Source organism: Lycorma delicatula, chromosome 6, assembly GCF_047948215.1.
Source record: "Lycorma delicatula isolate Av1 chromosome 6, ASM4794821v1, whole genome shotgun sequence".
Lineage (NCBI taxonomy): Eukaryota > Metazoa > Arthropoda > Insecta > Hemiptera > Fulgoridae > Lycorma > Lycorma delicatula.
In genome coordinates, this window is record NC_134460.1 from 153,197,432 (window position 1) to 153,215,968 (window position 18,537).

Below are 18,537 nucleotides of genomic sequence, written 5' to 3' on the forward strand. Positions count from 1 at the left end.
GCTAGTCGTTTCATTTCGGTATACCCCCTACATCCTACATCCCTAACAATTTGTTTTACATATTCCAAACGTGGCCTGCCTACACAATTTTTTCCTTCTACCTGTCCTTCCAATATTAAAGCGACTATTCCAGGATGCCTTAGTATGTGGCCTGTAAGTCTGTCTCTTCTTTTAACTATATTTTTCCAAATGCTTCTTTCTTCATCTATTTGTCGCAATACCTCTTCATTTGTCACTTTATCCACCAATTAGATTTTTAACATTCTCCTATAGCACCACATTTCAAAAGCTTCTAATCTTTTCTTCTCACTTACTCCGATTGACTAAGCTTCACTTCCATATAAAGCGACACTTCAAACATTATTTTGAAAAATTTTTTCCTGACATTTAAATTAATTTTTGATGTAAACAAATTATATTTCTGACTGAAGGCTCGTTTCGCTTGTGCTTTCGGCATTTTATATCTCTCCTGCTTCGTCCATCTTTAGTAATTCTACTTCCCAAATAACAAAATTCTTCTACCTCCATAATCTTTTCTCCTCCTATTTTCACATTCAGTGGTCCATCTTTGTTATTTCTAATACATTTCATTACTTTTGTTTTGTTCTGGTTTATTTTCACGCGATAGTTCTTGCGTAGGACTTCATCTATACCGTTCATTGTTTCTTCTAAATCCTTTTTAATCTCGGCTAGAATTACTATATCATCAGCAAATCGTAGCATCTTTATCTTTTCACCTTGTACTGTTACTCAGAATCTAAATTGTTCTTTAACATCATTAATTGTTAGTTCCATGTAAAGTTTAAAAAGTAACGGAGATAGGGAACATCCTTGTCGGACTCTCTTTCTTATTACGGCTTCTTTCTTATGTTCTTCAATTATTACTGTTGCTGTTTAGTTCCTGTACATGTTAGCAATTGATCTTCTATCTCTGCATTTGAACCCTATTTTTTTTAAAATGCTGAACATTTTATTCCAGTCTACGTTATCGAATGCCTTTTCTAGGTATATATAAACGCCAAGTATGTCGGTTTGGTTTTCTTTAATCTTCCTTCTACTATTAATCTGAGGCCTAAAATTGCTTCCTTTGTCCCTATACTTTTCCTGAAACCAAATTGGTCTTCTCCTAACACTTCTTCCACTCTCCTCTCAATTCTTCTGTATAGAATTCTAGTTAAGATTTTTGATGCATGACTAGTTAAACTAATTGTTCTGTATTCTTCGCATTTATCTACCCCTGCTTTCTTTGGTATTATAACTATAACACTTTGTTTGAAGTCTGACGGGACTTCCCGTTTCTCATAAATATTACACACCAGTTTAAATAATCTATCAATCGCTTCCTCACCTGCACTGCGCAATAATTCTACAGGTATTCCGTCTATTCCAGGAGCCTTTCTGCCATTTAAATCTTTTAATGCTCTCTTAAATTCAGATCTTAGGTATTGTTTCTCCCATTTCATCCTCCTCTTTTTCCTCTATAACACCATTTTCTAATTCATTTCCTCCGTATAACTCTTCAATATATTCCACCCATCTATTGACTTTACCTTTCGTATTATATATTGGTGTACCATCTTTGTTTGACACATTATTAGATTTTAATTTATGTACCCCAAAATTTTCCTTAACTTTCCTGTATGCTCCGTTTATTTTACCAATGTTCATTTCTCTTTCCACTTCTGAACACTTTTCTTTAATCCACTCTTCTTTCGCTAGTTTGCACTTCCTGTTTACAGCATTTCTTAATTGTCGATAGTTCCTTTTACTTTCTTCATCACTATCATTCTTATATTATGTTACATGTTACGTGGATATTCTACTGATGTTTTTGTATCTTTCAATATAAGTGACGTATCTACACGACATTCTAAAAAATCCAACAATAATAGTAAGTCCTCGGCAGGTCTGTTTATTCGGTTTATTTATTTTTTAATGTAAAATAACTACTGTAGGCGGACAATTTATAGCTGTGCACTTTTAAAGTGTATTTAAAAAATCCGACAATGAATTACATAGCCGGTCAAGTTACGCGATTAATTTTTTCGATTCAACAATTTTTAACTTTATTTGTATCTTTATGATAATATAATTCCTTTGAGAATTTAGAGGCTGTGCTTCAAGGGGCTTTTTTAAGTTATTCACTAAAATTGGATTTTAAATAATCGTCAAAATTTAAAAAAAAAGTTTGATTTTTTAAAAATATTTGGGAGTTTCCCACCATTAGAGGAGGAGTTCTAAGTTATTTCAGTGAGTTTATTGTTTAACAAAATATTTTTTGATCATTAAAAATTTGAAATCGTCTAACAAAATTTGTTTCCATGTTGGGGGTTCCCGTACTCTAAGGAAAGGATTCGTGTAAAATTAATTTTTAAGAAACTAACCCTAAGTGGTGATAATAAGATTTTTAAATTGTTTTTAAAAATACTAAGACAGCCGTAATTTTAAATACACAAAACGGTTATTTTCTTGGAAAGGAAGAAAATATTTGGCTATTTTTTCAAGAAATGCCAAAGAGTAAGAGCTATCAAAAGATTAAAAAAAAAAATTAGCAAAGGGCATTGGAGTGGATGGGCAAAAAGTTTGTCGATGTAAAAAATTCCCATTAATTAATTTTCTAAGTACGATATAGCTAAAAAAATGTAAAGCCGTTTTTTGTGGAGGGCAGTTAATATTAAATAAAAATATTTGATGATTTGTGATCTTGATAAAAATAATCCAATTATTGTAAGAAAATCTTTTATAATAGAACCCTAGTAAAGGTTTGGAATTTTATTTAAGTCAAAAACCCTTACCCATTTTCCAAATTTTTGTAGAGTTTAATACGTCCCTCCTCCGAAGGTAGTATCTGTCGACCAAGTTTGAAGAAAATCGTCAACGGGGTCGAATTGTAAGACCAAATACAGACTTGCGCATACATACACACAAACATTCGTCTGGCAAAAATAGATCTTTTTGGACTTGGGAGGATCGTAAATATTTTTTTATAAACTATTTAAAATTTATTTAAATTACTGTTTTGAATTTTAAAAATGTTTCCGTAAGGAACAAAACTTAAAATAAATAATATTACTTTTTTTTTTTAAACTTGCTTTTAGTCTTTACTTTAATCAAATTATTATCTGACATTGCATGAGTTTAATTAGTAGGGTAATTAGGATTTCAAAAGGCAACATCATGCAATGAAATATATAAAATATCAAACAAATTTTTAATCAAACTTATACAAAGTAACGAAATAGTGAAGTTTTTGATTATTTAAATAAAATTAACGAATATTTTTTGTCGCTTTCGGGTTTGTCATCTGCGACCCCAAAAATCCCGCATAGCCGTTTTACAAATTTTGCAATTTTTTACACCCGCACCCTTAATTTACTCCCGTACGGCGGGATTTTTGCAAAAGTAATGGTGGAATATTGTAGTGTCATCCGACCTTAATAACTGTGCAAAATCGTTATTTTGAGACCGTGTCTGATACGGATTCAACTGATAATAGTGCACGATTACTGATATCCCCTCCGAAAAAAAATACCGCAATAAAAGCCCTTAAGTCGTGCGGAAAACACGTAGTTTTAAATACTTAAAAAAGCGAATTATAGAGTAATCCGACGGCGTTGATTTCGGATGTCGTTAATAAAACTGATAACATAGAGGAAATTGTGCTGCTTCAGTGTATAACGTGATTCGCGAGTATAAATCTACTAATGAATTACGGTCTCCTAAGAAAATAAAAGCCCGCAGGTCAACTGAAGAAAATGTTGACGATTTCGATAAAAACGCGATTCGTAAATGAGTAGACGAATTTTATTTATTGAGAAACGGTTTAGTTTTTTGTTAGCTGCTCTGGAAGATAATTCGATTATTGTCTTAGACAACGCCCAATCGTTTGTATAAAAAGGAAAAAATTCCAGCCGCGTCTGGGAAAAATAATGATATCAAAATTCGGCTTAATTCGAAAGGAATGATTTTTGAAGAGGATGAACTTAAGGCCCGATTGTTGCACAGGATTTCGCGTATTAAAAGTAATTTTAATGCGTATAAAATTGGTGAATTAACAAGATCCAATGACAAAACCGTGCTTCTGTTTCCTCTCTATCATTGTTTACTCGACCCGATCGAGTTAATTTGGAGAAAAATCAAAAGTTATGTAGCGTCAGAAAATACTGCTTTTAAAATATCTGATGTTAATAATTTATGATCAAAAGCCATCGATAAAACAGGCCAGCAGGAATGGGAAAACTGCATTAAACATGTAACGGATACTGTTGAATCAAATTATTGGCAATTGGATATTACAACAGAAAACAAAACTGAGCCTCTCGTTGTATCTCTTAATACTGACAGCGCTACGAATTTCTCGAAATCAGATGACGAAAACCGAATCGAATTTATTATTTGTTTATTGTCATAGAAATTTAATCTAAGATAGTGAAATTTTACTGTTTGTAGGTAGACAATTAACGATTCCATTAACTCGTAAAAAACTCAAATAAAATGTCTTAATTTATTTAAATTTATTGTTATAAATATATATATATAATAATAACTAAACTCTATTCTTTGGTTAGACAAATATAAAAAAAAACTAAATAAGTTAGAAAATTATCCAGATTAATAGAAAATTTTCTAATGCAATTCATGATTTTGTGATTTGTATTGATAAAGTCCTACATCTTGGACGAAACGTCGAGGTTTTCTACTTTCACCTTTTTCTTATTTTGTTTGTTTGGATGTTGACCTTATGAATTGTATTAGAAAATTTTCTATTAATTTGGATAATTTTCTAACTTCTTTAGTTTATATCTATATATATATATAAAATATATAATCTATATATATCTATATCTATATATATAAAAATGTTAAGTTCGTTTGTGTACGGCTTCAAAAACTCAACCCAACGGGTTGGTCTAGTGGTTAACGCGTCTTCCCAAATCAGCTGATTTGAAAGTCGAGAGTTACAGCGTTCAAGTCCTAGTAAAGCCAGTTATTTTTACACGGATTTGAATACTAGATCGTGGATACCGGTGTTCTTTGGTGATTGGGTTTCAAAATTAACCACACATCTCAGGAATGGTCGAACTGAGAATGTACAAGACTACACTTCATTTACACTCATATATATCATCCTCATTCATCCTCTGAAGAATTATCTAAACGGTAGTTACCGGAGGCTAAACAGGAAAAAGAAAGGCTTCAAAAACTCAAAATGTTCTGCACCGATTGAGCTCAAATTCTAGCACGATATATAACCCGCATCAAAGATTGTTTTCATCTATTTTTAATAAATCTATCTATCTATTTTTAATTTGTACAGTTTTTTAATAAATAAGAGGCTAATAAATCAGATGGAAATGTAAACAAAGGAAAACCAATCAGATCAATGCAAGATGGCCGCTGTCAAACACAACGACCAATCACAAAGAGCCCGTATGGCCGTTGCCAATGTAAACAAAATCACAACTGATTAAGTAACAAATTTCTTTGAATTATATTTAACAGCTAAAACATTGTATTTTATTAAAAAAAAAAACAAAAAACACCAAAACAAAAAGAAAAGCCACCAAGAAGGATGACTTACAGTAAATAAATTAAAACACCCAACTTTGTTATAGCCCAGATAGACTTAAGACTATTCAAACAAAAAAAGTCGAAATAACCAAATACACAGAAAATAATATCCCTACATAATGACCAAAAAATCCTTTGTTAGGTTATTTTTTTATTTATATATGACCAAACAATCGTTTTTGGTCATTTAGCGTTCTTTGCTGTGTAAAAGCAAAGAACAAAATTCACAAATAGTAACACTGAAACCACACAACTTAGTATTATTTATTTTTTTGTTTTTTTTTTAACCTCCGAAACCATCGTTATGCATTGTTTCAGATGATGATATGAATGATTTATAGCGTATGAAAATGCCATGCCTGACCGGGATTCCAACTCGGAACCACCGGATTAAAGTCCGAGACGTTACCACTCGCGCCACGGAGGCCGGCAAACATACTCGTTAGGAGCCGAATAAAAATACGACTTACCAATATGGCGTTGTGTGTCAAACCAATTTTATACGGACTGTAATTACTTTTAATACGCGAAACCCTTTGCAATGATTGAACATTGCAAACCTCTTCAAAAATTATTCCTTTTGAACTAAGCCGCATTTTGATATCATTGTTTTTCTATAACACGGCTGGAATTCTTTTCGTTTAATGATAAGAAGCGTTGTCGAAGACAATAACCGAATTCTCTTCCAAAGGACATAATACACCGCTGAATTATTTCTAAATAATTCAAATTCGTAATTTTTTTACGAATCGGGTTTTTATCAAAATCTCACCTTTTTCTCAATTGACCTGCGGGATTTTGTTTTCTTAGGAGACCCAAATTCATAAGTAGATTCATATTCGAGAATCACGTTGTACACTGAAGCAGCACAACTTCTACTTACGTTAGCAGTTTATTAACATCTGAAATCAAGGCCGTTTGATTATTCTGTAATTTGTAAGCATTACTCTGCTTTTGTAATTTAAAATGATGTGTTTTTTCGTACGATTTATGGGCTTTTTTTCGCAACCCACAAATCTATATATATAAAAATGTTAAGTTCGTTTGTGTACGCTTCAAAAACTCAAAATTTTCTGCACCGATTGAGCTCAAATTTTAGCACGATATATAACCCGCATCAAAGATTGTTTTTATCTATTTTCGCATCAGTCACATACCCGCGACCGCGAGAAAACAGTTTTTTTAACGGTCAGCTATGTACCAGTGACCGCGCCATCTGCCGGAAGCGAGGGGAACACTCGCCATACTAGCTAACGACAACCGCAGTCACATGTGAAACAATACCTGTTCCCAATTAGATTGTTTATTAACAAAAAAAAACAACGTATCCACTTGCATCCGATTCAGATTATTATACAATCTGAATTAAATATTCACTTTAATCGAGGTACTTTTGTGTGATCGTGTCGTGATTGAGCTGCGCCTTTCACCAAGCTCTGAATTTATTAGAAAACGATCAACAGTGGGATATATGTATTAATTACGCGTGCAACACTGCACATCCAAACCAAATTCGCGCATTATTCGCAATTATATTGGCTGCTTGCTTTCCTTCATCTCCCACAGAGTTATGGAAAGATATCGATCGCATATGGCTGAGGATATTTTGCATAGAGTACGCCTAGAAAATACCAATATGACCATGGAATTTACAGAAGGTATTTACAACGAAGCATTGATAAATATTGAAGATATTTATCAAGTGCTTAGCTATTGCAAATAAAGTTCTTAGTCAATTGGGAAAGCCATCACCCACCCGAGCTGCGATTGCTTCATTTGATGTGGATTTACGCCGTGAACAGAGTTACAACATTGGTGATCTTCAGTCGTATGTCCAATCAAACATTCCCAAATTAACGCGTGAACAGATAGGCATTTATGATCGCATAATGCAAATGATAAATGACGGAGTTGGGGGGACCTTCTTCTTGGATGCGCCAGGAGGAACTGGGAAAACATTCCTCATTAGATTGATTCTACCAACGGTTCGATCAAAAAATGTCAATTATCCTGTTGCGGAATATTAATCAGCCAAAACTCTGCAACGGGACGCGACTTGCAGTTAAGAAGAAATTGATGAATAACGTAGTGGAAGCAACGATTTTAACGGGGCCTTTCAAAGGTGAAGATGTCCTCATTCCTCGAATACCCATAATCCCGACCGATACACCATTTTAATTTAAAAGATTGCAATTCCCAATTCGATTGGCATTTGCAATCACAATCAATAAAGCTCAATTGTGTGGTTTAGATTTAGATGCGGATTGCTTCTCACATGGGCAACTGTATGTTGCGTGTTCCCGAGTCGGCAAACCAGATAGACTTTATATCTACGCAGACAGTGGAAAAACAAAAAATATTGTATATCCACAAGTATTGCAAAATTAAACTTCTATGAAACGTATGCTTTGTTTTGTTTCTCATTTCTCATCCATGCAACCACAATGTGCCACAGCGAAGCGTGGCGGGTAGAGCTAGTATATATATATAATAATTAGAAATACTGAAATATTATAATTAGTGTATATATATATATATATATATACACGCGTGGTTACTGAATATTAACGTCGCGTAATTTCTTTTATATGCATCAGGATTTACAGGAGATACTTTTTGAATCGGCCGCCTGAACACTCATACGCACAGTTTGTTTACTTGAATTCTATAACTTTACTGAATAGGATATAAATAATTTTTTTCTTATTTGATTTAATATTGAAATTATAAATACTTACCCCTTTGTTGTAGTTAACCGAACAATTACATTAACTCCATACCGCTGACGGTTTCTTCGCTGTTTCCACCTTCGTTTTCATCAGTGCTTTCAATTTCTAAAGAAATCATGCTGTCGCTGCTGGTATCATAGCTTAAGTTAATAATGAACGATTCGATATCCTCCTCCAGTAGACCTTGCATATCCCGGTAATTTTTTCTATTTTCAAGCAGCGTTTGATGTTTTCTCCCAGTGTTTTATACCCGTTGATGTAAATTTGTTTTTCAGAGTATCATCTTTGTGGATAAATGTAGTATTTTGAGCAGCAACTCGATTTTTGACGTCTGTGCAAATCAATTCTATCGGGTTCAGCTCGAGATGGTACGGGGAAGTCGTAAAATATCATTGCCAGCGTTTTTAATTATTTTGTCTACTGAAAAAACTTCAAATGACGTCTATTATTCTTTATCTATTTCATAAAATCCTACTTTTAGTTTGGTATCACGGAAGGAATGCCGTGTGACTTGCCCTGTGAGCTAGTTATGCATATAGATTTGTTTTTATTATTTCGAATTAGGGGGTTTGTTCTCTTTAACGTGCGATAAGGAGCATTATCTAGCACAATTACTAGATTAGGTGGCAAATTTGGAAGCGATTTCTCTTTAAGCCATTTTGAAAAATTCATTAAGTGATGATAGTCTCACCTGTTGCTGTCGTGGATTTCTACGTAGGAAGGCATTGTGGTATGAATTCCATATCTCCACCGGCGTACAAAATAATCGTTCTTGATCCTTTGCCAACCGGTTTTCTCTAAGATTCTTTAGGCTGTTTTTTTTAATTCCATCCTTTATTTTGTAAACGAGTAATGTGTATGAACGTTTCATCGAGAAACACAACTGAACGATTGTGTTCTCTGAATTCACTAATTTTTTTCAGATACTTATAGCATTTGTATTGGATGCCATACCTTTCCACTGATACCGATCTATCTGTCGAAATTTTAGCCCATTTGAAGCCGATCTTTTTCAAATACGTCTTAATGATGTAGCGAAACCTTCGAACACATTATCATTTTTTAATTTTTTTAATAATTTTTGTACGGTCGGAAGACATTTTTCTTGAATGTAAAGATTGTTATACGTTGAAAGCGCACAAGTCAAAATCGTCTAACCCAGAAATAAGACACGGTCTTTTCTTATTTTTACTTCATTGTACGAAGTAAAGGAAGACGTATTGCGATCGCGAAAAATTTCGGTTTCCAGATTTTAACGAAAATATTCATTTTTACCATCCCCTGAATCCATTTTGAATAGTTCCGGCGTGACGTCTATACGTATGTATCTCGCATAACTCAAAAACGATTGGCCGTAGGATGTTGAAATTTTGGATTTAGGACTGCTGTAACATCCAGTTGTGCACCTCCCCTTTTATTAGCAATCGACCGAACCAAAAGTGCCCAAAAAAACCATCCAAAAGAATTTGGATTTTGGACTTTATATTAACTGCAGTAATAAACCCTCACTGGGAGCTTTTAAACGATCTATCATAAGTGGTACTTATTTTCATCGGTTCCAAAGTTATAGGCAAATAACATTTTAATTAATTAAATATTTGGATCTTAGGGGAAGACACATCGTTTCGAATCAGACTTCATCTCTTTTAACTTTTTTTTTTTTTTTAATTTAAATATATTGATTTATTAATAATTATTAACCTCTCATTGTAAAAAAAAATTTACGATGAATAATTAAATCATTAAAAATATTATAATGAATTAAAATTTTATGTTCTTTTCATTTTAAAAAAAAAATTGTAAATGTAATTTAACAGGCGTATAAGGAAGTCATGTGTTGTCCACATCAGATTTTTATTTGGGGTGAAGAAAAAGTCGTTGACGAATTTTCAGTCATAAATTTTGTCTCTGCTTTAATTTAAGTTATAGATAGATTTTTTCGAAACTCCCGTCGCGACACTAAATCTTTCTATTATTTTTTTAGGATCGATAATAAATACTCCATTTTTGCCCTTTCGGTCATAAATTTCACGACATTAGCCACAACTTCGCGAGATTGACGAAGTACAATTTTTCTTCCCCCGAGTCTAGACTTAATTTAACAAACTAAAACTAACATTAGATTAATATAAAAATAATAGATAAAACTAACAAGTACAAGTAATTTACGTATTGTTAACAAAAATGCTTTATATACGCTTCACTATTAAAAAATCGTAACCCCGAAGTATGTCTGTCTGTGATGTGAACACAGCGAACAATAATGATGAATTGAAGAAATGTGTTCGTACAATATTAGGACTTGTATATTAATAATGAAATTACACTTCAATAATAATAATATTTATAAACGCATGTAATCATTTCTTTTTTATGAATAATTTCTGAACACAAAGAAGGCTACGTATCAGCCTACTGATAACTACTGTTTGCGCCATATGACTCGTTTATGTGTAACTGATTAAACACTTTCTGTGGGAGGGGTAGTGATACAGTCATTCCGCTAGAGTGGTTGTTGTAGGTCACTAGCCGTACGAATTGGCACTATCTATAGACTTTTATCTGTTTATCCCTTTCTCATTTCCGTTTTTTTAAATACTTAAATTATGAATAAAATGTGGTTTAACGCTTACAAAACTCTTTTCAAATATATAAAATTATACATTTTTTAATTTTGTAATTTAAAGTAAAAAATGAATGTGTGAATAAATCAATCTAACCCAGCTTTCACCGCAAATGTAAACAGCATTCTCTTTTTTACACGACTGTCCAAAAAGAAGTGTGCTGTATTTAGGGTGTACGTATGTATATTTGTTTGGAATCCTTACGTTACCGGGAGTATCATAGGATACACACAAACACACACGCACACACACAAATATATATATATATATATATATATTTTGCTACTTACCATTCAATCCGTTTCTGCAGCGAATATATAGACTGAATAAAGAATAACTTCTGTTAAATAGAAAAAAATAAACATAAATTTATTAGTTAAGATACGATCAAATTTGTTTAAAATGTATTGCCTTAGAGTAAGTGTTACGTTATGATGTAATGTATAATGTTTATACTTAAACGATTTGATTATCTACTTTTTACAATTTGATTTTTATTTCTAATACGCCAGAGGGTTTCTTTAAATTTAGAGACATTATTATTACTTAAAATTGATCTTATCAATTTTAAAATGCAAAATGTATTTACTGACATTATCATTACGAAATCGATTTTAGATAAAGATATGAAAAAAATATATAAGAGAAATTAATCTGGGTTATAAATTCGAACGGACGTTAGAATTTATATAGATGTATTTTTTCCAAGTTTCATGAATTTTTAGTAGTCCGTTTTGGAAGTATATAACTCTAAATCTAATTATACCCCTACGCCTAAGTCCGATCGACTTAAAATTTTCAGTACTTAAACAACTCATATTACCGCTGTCTGAGTTTCAAGTTTCTACGATGGCCAAATAAAAGGTTGAAATTTTAAAGTGAGGTAAATACCATTCCATCCCTTTGTCTGATTAACTACAAAATTTAAGGCATCGGGGCTCACTATGTAGAAATACGAGGTGTACGCGTGCGTACCTATTCTAGCCTCACACGCTGAGCTAGAATGGGCTTCCCAGAAAAACCTATTATTGTTAAATAGAATTTTTTAAAAATTTATTTAATATTATTTTATTTAACGTAAACTTAATTCTATTATTTTTGTAATATTATTCATTCGATTGATTCGAATCATTCAGTTCAAACCCAGCTCACACAGTGTAGAGACTCACAGTTTAATTCAATTCATTAAAGTTTTTGCTTCAACCGGAAAATCTTCACTACTACATATATGTGTTTGTTTGTGTGTGCGTGTGTGTGTGTGTAAAAACCTTCTCAGGAACCCCAAGAAACATGGTAAAAATTTGGCTGCGATTGATCGAGTGGTTTTTTTTGTTTATCCAAACCCTCTTCATCTTAATGTAATAGTATAGATTTGAGCCAAATTTCAAGTGTAGAATGAAGCACCTGGTCAACGATCTCAGACGAATTCAATATGGTCCGGTACTGATTTATTTTTCATTCATCCGTTCCGTTTCTACGTGTTCGTAAGATAAAATTATTTCGAAATTTTTCACCATTAGAAGTTGAAGTTTTCTTTTAGAAATTACTTACAGAGGTAATTTTTTTCCGTCCGAAGTATTGTCGGTGTCGCTGAGCAACAGTGTTTGTCGTGACTGACAGTTCGTATACGAACATTCCCAATTTGATCATATCGAACAATTAATTTTTTTAAACCTGCACTTTCAGTTGTCGAAGTCACCGATGTTTACTCCGCATTTCCGAATTGATCTAGAATAATTGTTAATTTTTCGTAAATTTATATCTTTGAAAATTTCATTATATTACAATTCTGTACGGATTGATCAATGTACATTAGTTTAATGATTACTATACATCATCATCAGCAATGTGAAATCATGTACGACGCGTAGGCTATTTTTACAACCGTTATATCGGACAAAGTAGTGAACGTGGTATGTGGGTGTATATGATAGTAGATTCTACATTGTATAGATTATGTTTATAATATAAAAAATAGACCTGTTTAGAGAACATATTATTTTAATTTAATTTTTTTTTTAAATAATAAATTTTGTCCAGATTTGTACGTTTATTATTTTTAAATGTTGGGTAATATATTTTCTTTATCTATTACCCAACCTATTTTACAGAATGTAAAATTACTGGTACAAGGGTAACAATAGTCAAGTACAACTGTAATAATAATACTACTAGTAGTATTGTAATTAACATTACATCTAATATCTATTCGCAGTAACAATTTCTGCAGAGAACTGAAAAAACTAAAGCAGATTCTGTTTTGTGAAAAACTCATCAGAGTTTTAAAGTGTAACAGGTAGTATAGTATAACAGCTACCAGTCAGTAAGCATCAATTCTGTGGGAACACCGATACATGAGGGCCAAATAGGAACTAGGAATACTCTGCACTTTAGGCATGTCGATATCAGTAATTGATGAAAATGATTTCACATGTTGTAATTACTTTCTTATCTCATATATAATTATTAATAATTAAGAACTATTTCGTATTAAATAAAAAATTAACTAATGAATTATTATGAAGGTAAAATATAATTATCAATCATTCTTCAGAAAAATACCCAAACAAATTTTCATTTGTTGGGAACAGAGTTACTGTTCCTTTAGAGAGAACAGTATTACTGATTAATGATGCCATGTTTGTTACTTCATTTTCTACTGCTAAATTATATTTTTATTTTATTCCTAAAGCACCCTAGAAATTTGTGGTTATGACTAACTAACTGGAACTGGGCCTGATGGTTAATATTTTTTAAAAGTTCTATTTTTTTTTTGTGATGAAATATATCTTTTATGGTGTAAGATAAATCAAAACATATTTTAGTAAACATTTGTTTTAAAATATATTTTAAAGCTTTTTGTTTAATATTTTGTTTTAAAACAACTGAAATAGCCTCAGAACATCTTGTAACAAGTTTTAAAAGATTCATTTCTAGTTCCTCATCATTTAGTCTGATTATGAGAGTGAAGAGGAAGTTTTCCTTGAAATTTCCTTCTGCATTGTGCTGTTCAAAAATAAACCTGAGGTAAAAGATAGTTTTGAGTTAGGTTATCTCTACAATTATTTTTACATGGATTTGAATGCTAGATCGTGGATACCGGTGTTCTTTGGCGGTTGGGTTTCAATTAACCACACTTCTCAGGATTGGTTGAACTGAGAATGTACAAGACTACACTTCATTTACACTCATACATATCATCCTCATTCATCCTCTGAAGTATTATCTAAACGGTAGTTACCGGAGGCTAAACAGGAAAAAGAAAGGTTATCTCTACAAGCAAGAAATAAATTCAGTGCTAGTGATCTCACGTGTGGTTTACATCATGATAAGCATGATTTATTAGCTGGGGAATTCTGAATTGATGGAAGTTTTAAGAATTTCATGCGGGTGAAAAGCCAGGGCCTAGAATACATAATAAACTTAATAGGCCAATGGTATATGTAGAAGAAACACAAGTTTTTGGGATGCTCTGAAGTTTTCAGAATCTATTTTCTCGCTGTACATATCAGTTATATAGAACTCATCAACCTAACTCCATTCTGCCATTTTGCAGTTCAGTACATAATCGGCACTAAACAGCACAACGATGACCACAATGAAGAATTCAACTGGAATAGGATGCAGGGTGAATAATATTGAAATAAAAAATTACTGTTTTTATGAACAGTTAGATTATGTAAATGGTTCTACAACACTTAGAGTAGCGTGCAAATTAATCCGAACACAGGAAATTTTTCTTTATTTCTATACTGTGGCTACACTGCTTGACTGCACCCAGTGATTAAGAATAATGTAGGACATATTGATTACTAGATATTCACTAATAGTACAGGTAATTTTTTTTCTAAATAAAGTTTAAAATATGTCTGTGTAATATGAGGTTATTGTGGTTATTTTGCAATTTTAATGTTATAAATATGTATTGTAAAACTTTATTTCATTTTTTATTACAAAATCATGTTTTTGTATTTTTTTTGTTCAGTATGTTTTTTATATATAATAATGGACATGACTCCAAGAAAGCGTTTGAAGATTTTTTCTCTTTCTGGGAATACCGTTGTAACACAATGACAGATAGCTTTTGAGGAGAGTGTTCTACTAGGGACAGTGAATGCTATTTTAAAACAATTTAAAGAAACCGGTTTCTTTTCACCTCAAAGGAAAGGCAAATGTGACCGTAAAAGAAAAACTGTTCTAACACAGGATCAGTTAGTTATTAATAAGACAAAGTAAACTTGATCCACAATTATCTGCTGTTTACTTAAATCAGAATTAGCAGACAGTGAACTAATTTACATGTGACAACTGTTAAGATGTCGACTTGAAGCTGGATGGAATGGCATCGGCCAGTTAAAAACCATTTTTTAACACCAGTAATGTGCAGCAACGGGCTCTTAGTGAGCCAAAGCACTTGCTAGCTTGATCAAAGAAATCTGTAAAAATGTTATGTTTTCTGAATCACATTTTTATGTTCAGGGGCAAACGGTTCCATATGTTAGTAAAGCACCAGATTAAAATCACAGACTCAAATCCTAGGCTAGATACTAGGCGGATACAGAACTTCGTTCTCCCGGCGTGATTCCACTTCCGTCCTCTGAAGTCCTTTCGGTGCTAGCGTCTTCCGGTCTAGCAGGAATGCGCCTTTCAGGGACCCTAAGTTTGAAGGAGGCAATGCTCTTCCCTTTCCGGAGGGAATCGCATGTGCTGGCTGGGATATAATTGTAAGTATTACAATTATAGGAAAATATGACGGGTGTCTGGTGAAGTGAATTAGATGACTTTCTTCCCTCGGGCTGTTTTTGTTACTACATCTCGGATGGGCTCGGTCGGGGCGGATTCCGGTCCGTGTTGGCGATTTTTATTCTTCTTTCTTCGTTTCTTCTGTAGCCTGTATTTCCGTAAAGCGGCTGTAAATAATTTTCATACCGTAGACTTTGTATTGTCCTGTATCCCTGAAAAGGGTAACAGGGGGAAAATTGCAAGCCTCTTCTTTCTTCCGTCGGGCGGCTGCTGGGCTTTCTCTTTCACTACATTCGCTGTCTCCTTTGGCAATCTTCTTCGTCTTCTTACATTAGGAAATAGGATGGTTGGGTTCTCACAATTTTTTATATAAAAAATTCGCATTCACAGATGTTATGGAGCAGGCGGCGATTACCGTATTTTATTTGTTTCATGAAGTAAGACGTTCCAAGGAAGACTATTTCGAAGAAAAATTATTAATTTTAAATTCATTCAGACACACGTGTATGTAGGAAGGGTTTGGGGGGGCGCGAGGCCGCCGTCGTTGATCTGTATTACCTGTAACAAATCTGAAACAGACAGAAACAGAAAAGCATGCCGTCATATATTAGAGGGAAGATTTATTTAATGACGAAACCCATTTCTTGAAAGAATGGGGTTCTCATTCTTTCAAGAGTGAAAGAATGCTGTATCTTGTTTAGGAATGTTACTTTTTAATGGCCGTTTTCAGGGCCACGGTTGGGGCGAATTAATTATTTTTTCAAAATCAAAGTCAGATTCCGACTTCAATTCTATACTTTAACCTATTTGAGGTGACATTTCATCCAAGTTATTTATTAATTAATTTTGGTAAATATATTAAAAATCGCGCTTCCAAGTGAAAAAACAGCACTTTAGACGCGAACAAAGCCGAGCCGCTGGTGTATTTCGGCTTATGGTGTGCCCGCACTAATGTAAGGGCCAAGTTTCATAAAAATTTGAAACGTACACAAAAATCACTTTTGTTAGCCTTTTTAAGGGCCACAATATGTTCTGTGGTTCCCTGTTATATCACCCGATATAGAGGCTCCTTTTTTTTTTTTCTGTTTAGTCTCCTGAACCATCGTAAGGTATTAACTTCATTGGATGATATGTATGAGTGTAAATGAAGTGTAGTCTTGTATAGTCTCAGTTCGACTATTCCTGAGATGTGTAATTAATTGAAACCCAACCGCCAAAGAACACCGGTATCCACGATCTAGTATTCAAATCCGTGTAAAAATAACTGACTTTACTAGGACTTGAACACTGGAACTCTCGACTTCCAAATCAGCTGATTTGGGAAGACGCGTTCACCACTAGACCGACCCGGTGGGTTGGGTTTACAGGCTCCTGGCCTAGTTTATCATTACCCTCATCCAGCCTTTCACATTCTCGTGCTTTCATCTTAACCGCACTACTGCTATATAGCTTACTGGTGCGTAGTAGGGTGCCGCACGCTCAACAGCTGTAGGCTGGCTTCAGGAAGGGGGGTTTAGTGTGTACAGGCGCGTATGTGAACTGCAGCCCCCCCCCCCCTTGAAATCTTACATATGTACTTCATTATGGATTATTTTTCATGAAATATATGGAAATTAAATTTTAGTTATTAGTTTATAAATTATGGTAGTTTTGAAAATGCTATTACATAGACTCGGTTATTTTACATAGATGACTATATTGAACAGCCACTGTTCATTTCACTTTCTTTGGCAAATAAAGCAAAAGAATCTTCCACGTGGTACCTAATACAAAAGATATTCCATGCATGTTATGAACAAACATTTTTAATGGAAGAGACATCTATTATTACATTAATCGGGTATCAAGTGAGAGATTCATTAGCTTTATACATTGGAGTAAGTGAAGAGAGCTGTAGAAGAAAATCGAATACCAATCATCGGTCCAAAATAATTTACTTAAAATTTCTGGTGAATCTCAAGTTATTTATTTATTAGGTAAAAATAACGTATGTCTTTAATTGTAAGCAAATGAAAAGTTATGAAAATTGATTTTAAAGAAAAGTAAATTATATGAAAAAAGACAGAAAATTAATCAAAAATTATTATTTTTTTTCCAGCATATGTTATAACACCTGTTGCATTAGATAATACCATTAGTTTAATAAAAACTAGTAGAATGTTGTCTGCTCAGAAGTCTTTACTGAGTGCAATTGAAAAACATTTTGAAGAATCAAAATTGGATACAGTTGAAAGACGTACAGAAAAGTCTGTACTAACATGTGAAGTCAGTGAACATACATTACCGTTAAATGTAAATGAAGTGAGCAGTAGTAAACCAAGGTAAATCTATTGAGTTAATTTTTTTTTATTATTTATTAATTGGAACTTATCTATTAAATTGTTAATCGAAAGTTGAATGATTTTGAATTTAAAAATATATTCATTATGCAGTACTTAAAAAAAAAATATGTGATTAATTAACCTTAGTTTGAGGTGAATTTTCTAATAAAGACTTGCGTAGAGTAATTACTCTAACTACTAATTACTTATTATAGTTAGTAATTATTACTCTAATTACTTTAATTATTAGTAATTACTCTAAGCAAGAGTTATTAACAATAATATTATAATGCTTCCTGTATTGAGGTATATAAATACTGTTCATTATATGGTGAAGTAAATTTTTTTGAAGTTTAGCTTTATAGGGATATTCCATTTTAATTCAACAAATTTTCCAAAATTTTATTGCGTCACTAGTTTTGATTTTCAACTAACCATCTTGTAAAGGCCAAAAAATGTATTTTTATATGTAAAAAAAATCTTTTTCCCGAATAATAGACTATTTTCTAACTCACCAACAGGTAAAAACAGCCATTTTCATCACTTCTT

At 32.8% G+C, this 18,537-nt stretch overlaps 1 protein-coding gene across 1 annotated transcript in view; it reads left to right on the forward strand.

Annotated features, from left to right (window-relative positions):
• Nucleotides 1–18,537, forward strand: part of LOC142326962 (DIS3-like exonuclease 2) — a 105,698-nt gene that overhangs the window by 15,590 nt on the left and 71,571 nt on the right. Inside the window, exon 2 of the mRNA XM_075369695.1 lies at nt 17,766–17,988. Within this exon, the coding sequence (XP_075225810.1) occupies nt 17,766–17,988 (223 nt within the window). The remainder of the gene's footprint in view (nt 1–17,765; nt 17,989–18,537) is intronic.